This window comes from Grammomys surdaster, unplaced genomic scaffold (assembly GCF_004785775.1).
Source record: "Grammomys surdaster isolate TR1022 unplaced genomic scaffold, NIH_TR_1.0 138, whole genome shotgun sequence".
Taxonomy (NCBI): Eukaryota; Metazoa; Chordata; class Mammalia; order Rodentia; family Muridae; genus Grammomys; species Grammomys surdaster.
This window is the reverse complement of record NW_021604596.1, coordinates 553,425-562,656: the sequence shown is the minus strand read 5'-3', so window position 1 is coordinate 562,656 and position 9,232 is coordinate 553,425. Positions and strand designations below refer to the sequence as shown.

The 9,232-nt window shown below is 35.3% G+C and overlaps 1 protein-coding gene across 1 annotated transcript in view; it reads right to left on the bottom strand.

The window, feature by feature from the left end:
- Positions 1-282: 282 nt before the first annotated feature.
- Naalad2 (N-acetylated alpha-linked acidic dipeptidase 2) overlaps positions 283-9,232 on the bottom strand; it is a 59,893-nt gene continuing 50,943 nt past the window's right edge. Inside the window, exons 16-19 of the mRNA XM_028763355.1 lie at positions 7,953-8,217; positions 5,073-5,154; positions 3,817-3,909; positions 283-879 (exon numbers count right to left, since the gene is read on the bottom strand). Coding sequence (XP_028619188.1) covers positions 690-879; positions 3,817-3,909; positions 5,073-5,154; positions 7,953-8,217 — 630 coding nt within the window. The 3' untranslated portion in view covers positions 283-689. The remainder of the gene's footprint in view (positions 880-3,816; positions 3,910-5,072; positions 5,155-7,952; positions 8,218-9,232) is intronic.

Here is a 9,232-nt window from a genome sequence, read left to right as displayed (position 1 = left end):
CTGAAAGCTGAACAACTTACCAGTGACTATAGGCCTGAAAAACTAGCTTCCTCTCCCCTCGCCATTAACCACCAATACTTATTCATTTGCAGGTGGGCCCTCATGAGTCCATCTTCTGTCTGTTTTGGAATCTTTTGCTTGATCTTGTGTATATCACACAGTTGTACAGTTTATGTGTACAACGATAATGTTCAGATGACCATTTCACAACACTCATTTCAATCTTTCAGCTCTTATATTCTGTTCAGACTCTCTCCTTTGTTGCTTCTTGATGCTAACAGAGTAAATTAAATAACTTTATTTTCAATTATTTGGTGAAGTAAAGAACCAAGCTTACTTGATATGAGAATGCATGCATGTATATATATATATATACCACAGTGAGTCCAATCATCTGCCTATGAGCTTTGGGTTTGCTTCCTGTTTTACTTTTACTGGATATGCATATAAGAGTTAAAAAACCCTCTTTACAGATAAATAAGGTAGAAGGACAAAACATGTCATGACAATCACAGTTTTAGGATTGTCTGGCTTCGTAAATTGTAAAAGAAAAAGGCGCTTTTTTTTTCTTCAGATTCTCAGCACCTTTAGCAGGGAATCCATTTGGCCAAGACCCACTCTCCAACAGTTTCACTCTCAGACACTAAGCAATACTTTTATAGTGATGAAGCTACTTGACAGAAACCTTCCTATAACACATCTGTCAGTGTCCCTGCTGCTGCTTGAATTGTGAAAGCTGCAATAGAAATGTGTTTCTTCACTTCTGCCCAGGCCGAGTGAGGGTCTGCCTTATTTTCAATATCAAACATGGCATCATAAATCCCAGGGAATGATTCTCCGGCATATTTGTTGTGGCTGCTTGGAGCAAAGATGATGTGCCTAAACGAACAAACAAAATTGCTTGTTTTAAAACAAATGAAGAGTAAATGTCAGAGCTACATTTATCTAAGAAGTTGTTGGGCAAAGTATAAGTGCAATATGTCATACAGTCATCCAACAAAATCTTTACTATAGTAGCTTTATTCTAGAACACTGCTGTAGACTGATAAAGCAATATGAACCACTTCAATATTCACGTATCTAAATATTCAATTAAACGAAATATATTTTAAAAATACGTGGTAATGTTTTGGAAGACATTTTGATATATTCTCATTAAATTTTAAAATGTGTTGCTTTTTTGGCACTGAAATGCCAGGGCATGATTATAAAGATATTAATAATTATAAATGTTCAAATTGAACACAAGGACATCTTAAGGAATTTTGTTTTGTTTTGTTTTGTTTTTCGAGACAGAGTTTCTCTGTGTAGTCCTGGCTGTCCTGGAACTCACTCTGTAGACCAGGCTGGCCTCGAACTCAAAAATCCACCTGTCTCTGCCTCCCAAGTGCTGGGATTAAAGGCGTGCGCTACCACTGCCCAGCAGGAAGTGTATTTCATACTGGTTGAGAGAAGCTCATCTAACAAATCTCAACAATAAGTCATCAAAACTGTAAATCGAAGCCTAGCAGTGAAGGACTATATAGGGGATTAAAGTTCTAAAATCATCTATGCTGATATCATTAGTTGGGCTTCTGAGAAAAAGAATATGGCTCCGTTTGTGTAAATATAAATATTTCTGTACTTGAAGATCTGTGTGTGTGTGTGTGTGTGTAAATGTCTATATTTACAGACAAATATATGAATATAGTAAGCAGTTACCTGTTAATAAATATATATAGTTAAATGAAACTTGTATAATGTGCACATTTATTCAGATATACATACACATTATATAAGTGTGTTAACACATCACCCAATGTTGAGTTTCCCTGAAATAGAAATGAGCAGATAAGCAGTTGAGTGAGCAGATGAAGTAGAACTGTCGCTCGACTACAGGCTTCAGAGTCCGAGCATTTTTAAAAGGACATTTTCTGTGTACAGATTAGTTCTAAAGGGATTAATAGACTAGCAACTTCTACGAAAGGGCTAAAATTGTAGATATTTCTTTTTATATATGTACACATACATATATACTCATAACCGATAGTTCCTATTTATAACTATGAATAAACATTTATAAATGCAGCTCACATTCCATCCCTTTTGAGCTTAACCTTCAAATGTCTTAATTCTACTGGCCTCAGAGGTGAACAACTGAAATCTCCGTTTCTCAGGTCAGACCGGAAGATTTGAGCTTGCAAAGCTCTGTTTATATCATTTGAATGTTAGCACTAACCATTAGCTAACATTTAGAAAAGTGATGCTAGCTTTGTAAAGTAGCATTCATTATCTTACTTCAGACGGCAAATCCTAGAAGTCACATGCTCGCATCAAAGAGCAGTGAAACAGACGTAATCCTAAACCTGCATGAACAGAAACACAGATTTCTCTGACTTAAATTAAATTCTAGAACCTTCTTAATTTCCATCAGGGAACCATTTAAAGTATTGTTTAGGTTTATTTATTTACATTGTTATGTGTATGAATGTTTTGCATCATTGTATGTGTCTGTTCCTCATGCATGCCTGGTGCCTGCAGAGTAGATGAAGTTTCACATGCTTGTGAGCCACCATGTGGGTGCTGAGAACTAAGTCTGAGCCCTCTACAAGAGCAACAGGTGCTCCTTTTTTAAAGATTTATTTATTTTATGTAAATGAGTACACTGTCGCTTACTTCAGACACACCAGAAGATGGCATCGGATCCCATTACAAATGGAAGCCATCATGTGATTGCTGAGAGTTGAACTCAGAACCTACCTCTGGAAGAAGAGTCAGTAAATGAGTGTTCTTAATCACTAAGCAATCTCTCCAACCACCAGGAACTATTCTTTAAAGGACCTTGAGAAAATAGACTTTGGAGACTGAAAGCCAGAATACTAAAAGAAAATATGACATAAATACAAAATAGTACTAATAATAATAATAATAATGATAACCAAGAACAAAACTAAACTTTCATTCCAGGAACATGACAACTATCTTAACAACTTAAATCATATGGAATAAAAGCTAAATTTTATTTAGGAAGAAAGATCAGGTCAGATGAGAACATTACAGGATAAAGATTTGAGATCTTTATGATGGAAATTTTCTAGTACCTTTGTCTTTAAATACAATAGAATGGGCTTCTTTATGAAGCAGTAAGCTTTCCATCACTAAATATGAAACTGACTGAATATTTACTTACCTGGAAGCTCTAACAGCCCTTTAGAAGTCTGTGGCTTGAATATTTTGTTCAGGTTCTTTCTTTGCTATGACGGGCACATACTGAAGAACTAATTGATATAAGATATATTGCTCTGCAACAATACCAACCAACCACAGTTCCCAGGGTCCTAACCACCAGCCTGGGAGCACTTATGGAGGGATTCATGGCTTCAGCTGTATATGTAAGAGTGGAGGGCCCTGCTGGGCACAGGTGGAAGATGAGATCCTTGACCTCATGAAGGCTGAACCCCCCAGAGGGTGGGAATTTTGAGGGTGGGGAAGTGGGAGTGGGGAGGGTAGGAGGGGGTTACATCCACGGAGAAGAAGGAGGAGGGGTAAGGGGATGGGGGTTCCCGGGTGGATGGGGGATGGGGTAAGGGGATAACATATGAAATGTAAATAAAATATCCAATAAAAAAAAAGAAAAAAAAAAGATATATTGCTCTGATACTACATATTATACCATTACTTGATACATATTCTTACCCATATTACATTTAGCATTTATATTACATTTAGTATATTGAGTATGTTGTGTATTTAATATGTTGTAATCATCTTTCATATGCTTTTTTGATTATAGTGAGGTGTTTGGTGCCCTCTGTAACTCACCCATCTTTTTCTTACCGGTAGAACTGCCTCCCAGGTAAACCAAGAGGATCTATGAATGCTCTTTCAAGAAGCATCTGCTGGTCATTCATAATTCTTACTGCAATAGGACTTGGAGAATAAGAAACACATCATTAAACCCTTTTCTAATAAGCCACCACAATTAAACTAAAATAAACATAAGGCATGGGAAGATAGATAAAATAGTAAACCATTAACAAAATTAATGTTCTGTGTTATAGAACAAGCGACATATAACAGCAAGGCCATCTCACTAGCATTTATACTAACCATAGAATGATACTGAAAAGTGATTTGTTTTGCTTTTCAAGGTCACAGAGGGGTGAAGTCAAAGATAACCGTTATTCCTCTGTACGATAACCAGACCTTCCAGAAAGACACAAAACTACCAAGTTATTTTTTATGAGTCACACAACCTCACCATGTCTGGGCTGAATAAAGAAAAAGAGTAAAGATAAGGGAAAAATTAAGAATAAATAAAAGTAACAACAAAAAAAATCAAGGTCTGGACATTAGAAAGGCAGAGGCAGCTTTGTGTGGTAACTAAGGGAGGTCCTTTCAAATTCACAGTCTGTATCCTGCTTTCTGGGTAGCTGAACTACATGTCTGAGCTCTCCTGTAATCCAAGGGAGAGGAAAGCCTCCTCAAATGACTGACAAGACTTTCTGATTGAGTCTGGAAAAAATACCTATATTTTGATATAATTTCTATTAATTGTATAACATTTTAATATAATTTTAAAATTATTTTCTACGTAAACATGGGAATAACAAAAAAATTTCATAAAAAAAGAACTATACAAAAGGAAATGGTTGATGAGTATATAGGAATACTGAGAAGGATTGTACAGAAATACATTCAAAAGCACCTGACCTCATAGAGTTATGAATAACCAAATGTGACTCTCATCCCAAATTCAACTTAAGTGGTAATGCAGTTGTCTACAGCATTATTAAAAAATATAACTGAGGGCCCTAGCCATGGAAAAACAGGCCATGAACTTGAGAATGAAGTGAGGGAAGGGGAAAACATAAGAGTTAGATGAGTAGTTGGAAATTATATATGAAACTCAAACAAGTTAAATTATAAAGGCAACTCTTAAGTATGTCCTGCTTCCTAACACGCTAGCAGTTGTGTGATGCTGGAATGGTGCAGACCATGGCTTAAGCAGCAATGACTTGGAGGAGTTCTACACATATGTTTGGGAAGATAGTCCATCCCTTTTTCAGTAGGGTACTTCATCTGGAACTTACTTATTAAGATCAACTTGTGTAAGTCTTCTGTGAAAGTCTGAAGCAGCCTCTGAAAAGTTTTTCACAGCAGAAAATAAGGGATCTTTAATAGAAAAAATAAAAGGAAAAAGTTAGTAGTTCACATTTTAGATGTACACATTCCTGCCCTCTCCGTATTAGGAGAGAACAAGCAGGGAAAGCAGTATTTCTGTGACCTTTCCTGTAAATTCATGAAAAGTATTGGGTGTGGGGGAGGAGAGGAAAGATGGGAATTTTAAAAGTAGTCCAATTGTGGAGTTTGTTTTTTTTTAGTGTGTGTGCGTGTCTGCATGTGCATGTGTGTGCATATGAAAATCTAGGTGCCCATGAAAATGACAAGAAAATGCAAGATCTCTTGGAGGTGAAGTTGCAGGTACTTAAGCTACACCCCACATGACTCTTCAGGTAGGAAGTCCTTTCCTACTGATAGATTGGAAAGGGCTCTTAACTACTCTCCAGACCTCCCCTAAATTGGTTCTTAAGAGAATTCTTTCAGAAGTATAGGGAAAAAAAATTCCTCAATTATTTACCTAAACCCCAGCATTCATTCATTGAATATATTTATTGGAACAATTATCTTAGCCACTGGAGATAGGGATAAAGTATTATCTCTGCAATTATTACAAGATTAAAACATACCAATTTGTATTTTCAAATAATACTGTATGCTTAAAATCTTGCTCACAGGGTGACTTTGTGAACTAGGCACAAAAACATCAGCTTTGATCTGGTCATACTTTTCTAAGATATCTAAAGTTTCTAAAGGGCTCAGTTTTCTTTAAAGGGCTGGCCACTGAGAGTTTGACCATGCTTCAGTGAATATATAGGGCTTTTTTTTTTCTTTTTTTGGGTGGAAGGGGGCAAAATAATCAAAAATATTATGTTGAAGAAATGTAATTAGATTCTTAATTACAGCAGCCTATCATGCATGTTTCATTAATTCTAAGTAGGACTTTGGCATACATGATTGATTTACTACTGCCCACATTTGTATCTGTTTTGTAGATAAAGTCCCTGTAGGTCGGGTCATAGGACTACTGTATCATCTGTCTAGGAGGAGGAACCTTCAATATAAATACATTCAGTGTTCTCAAAAAGTCTTTTAGTCCTCAACGTTTACAAGCTTTGTTTAAAACATGTTCAACTAATATAGTAATGGATATGATGGAAGCAAAGGAAGTGTATGTAGAAGAAAATTTTAAATTTCAAGTATAATACAAAAGCCAAGATGAAAACTGAAATATGTCAGTGGGGTTCAGTGACACTGAGTATCAGAGAGAAAATTTTTAGGGTACTAACAGTTGTATAGAGCACGGTGTATAGTTTAGTGGAAGATAAAGAACTACAAGTATAGAGTATGTTTTCATTCATTGAGCAGAAACATTCTTTATTCAAACATTCTTGACATGAATGGACAATTTCAATTGTGAAGAGAGCAGGGCACAGCAAGAGACAAATTCTGTGAGATATATGCCATTTGATGGATATTCAGCAGTAAAGATGTGGATGTTAAAACTGAAAGCCATCATGGTATGTACTCACTTTTAAATGGATATTAGCCATAAAATACAGGATACCCATAATACATGGCACAGACCCAAAAAAGCTAAAGAAGGAAGGCCCAGGTGTGGTAGCTTGAATCTCACTTAGAGGGGGTAGTAAAATAGTCATAAGAGGCAGATTGAAGGACAAAACTGGGTGGGAGACCATGGAGAGGGGAATGGGGGGGTTGTCAAGATCAGGTGTGAGGAAGGACAGTAGAAATGACAGATAGCCATGAGAATGATCACTGTTTCTGAAGGCTTATCAGGATGACCAAAATATCTGAGCCAACTTCCTTGTCCTAGACCAAAGTTATTTTCATGTCTGAAGCCTACTTCATTGATCTAGTCTACTTGTCTGAAATTACTTCTTTGTTCTAGCGTAAGATTTAGATTCCTGCCTAAAATTACTTCTTTGTTCTAGCCTTGCTTGTTCTTTACTATTTGTGTTTATCATTTTGCTTTTGCCTTAACTATTTGCATCTATTGCACTGCTAGTTCCTCAGCCTAGAACTGACCTTAATACTTGCATGGAATTAAAATGGTATAAAAACATGAAAAGGAGGAGGGGGGATGGGATAGGGGATTTCTAGGGAGAGGAAATGGGGGTAGGAAATGACATCTGAAATCTAAATAAATAAAATATCCAATTTAAAAAGGGAAAACACAAAAAAAGAGAAAAAAGTCAGAAAACAGAAAAAGAGTAGGAGAAAGAATAAGAAAGAAAAGAAAGAAAGGGGGAAAGAAAGAAAGAAAGAAAGAGAAAGAAAGAAAGAAAGAAAGAAAGAAAGAAAGAGAAAGAAAAGAAAGGAAAAAGGAAGAAAGGAAGTTAAGACATTCTAAATATCACAGATAATAAATGAAAGAGAGAATATCTGAATATTTGAGTCAATCCAACTCCTTCCAAATCCCATGTTTAATGCCACAGAACTGTGCTGTGTTTCATCCCTACTTTCTAAAAAACACGTTATTGATAGCCAGTTGTGAAAGGAAATACTGACTATATCTAAGCAAAACACCTTGATAGATGCAAATATTGATAAATATATTTGGCAATAATAAGACTTATGATTATAATTTTATTATGTAGGGGATAATAAAAGCAATAACATAGGAAAATATTTACATGACTTAATGTTTGTAGCACTATTTAATGAGTAATGGATTCACCATAGACATTTCATATTAATTCAGATCCCTAAGTCAGTATTTATTTAAGATTTTTGTCAAAAATAGTAAGTTACCATGGATCCCTTCTAGAATGCACTGACCATGATAGGAGCTAAAAAGGGTCTACATTAAAATTATAAAAACATCTTACCAAATGACACTCCATAGTTTCTCAGTTGCTGATCATGTTTCTTGGATAAGTTGAAGATACTTTCTGCATAGTTTTTCAAGGCTTTTGCATAGTCTGGAATGTTGAAAGGAATGACTACAGAGTCTGCAAGCTCATAAACCAATGCTCCTCGTAACTGAGCCACAGAAAGGTGCTTTTTAAATGTGGGGTCATAAAAGTTCTGTACTAATTCAAACGTCTCATAGATGGTATGGTATACAGGATAGCTACTGTATTTATCTGTTTTCTAAAATGGAGGAAAAATTGAGAAATAAACAAGAATTAAATGTTTAGTTTATAATATTTTAATCATAGAAATGATTTAAAAATATATATGACGGCACTGATTTCACCAATTTAACAAATTTAAAATCTAAACAGAGTCAAAATGCTCACTGATTTATAATTTTACATTTCTGTCTTTAATTTATAATATATGTAACCATCATTCAACCTTTTTGTCTTAATAAATAAATATGTATTCAAACTAGAACAATCAAAATTATGAACTGATCAAGGGTATAAAAAGTAATGGGTAACTTAGTGTTTATGAAGCTCAAAGGTAATTCATTCTTTTTCTAACCAAATATTGTTCAGTCAATGCTGTTAGCTCTTGATAACATTTTAGAAGGCAACAGTGGGAATATATGGAAGGGCAACTGATAAACACAAAACTCCAGGATAGCATGTTCCTCAAACAAAACATTTCCTCTAAGAGGGAAAAAACAAAATAAAGTAAAACAACAACAGCAACATAAACATAAGGCCTGGAGAGATAGCTCAGCAGTAAAGCACACTGACTGCTCTTCTAGAGGTCCTGAGTTCAGTTCCCAGCAACCACATGGTGGCTCTGATGCCCTCTTCTGGTATGTCTGAAGATAGATACACTGTACTTTATATATTTTATTTCATAAAATAAGTAAATAAATCTTAAAAAAAATATAAGATCTACATAATTAGACTGCAATATAAGCTTTTATTTACTTATTTTTAAGTTAGAGTCTAGCCCTATGTGACCAAGGATGATGTTGAATTTCTGTTCGACATTGGTTTCAATCCAAGTACTTAGAATTCAGGGATGCCCTAACATATTTATTTCATTTTAGGGAATGGAACCCAGGGCTTCATGCATCCTAGACAAGCACTCTACCAATTGAGCTATATCCCGAGAACAAAATAAGATTTTTCCAACAAATTCTGTTTGGAGAAAAGGGTATAAATGGTTAGCATGTATGACCAGCTACAAATCTGGCATTTCTACA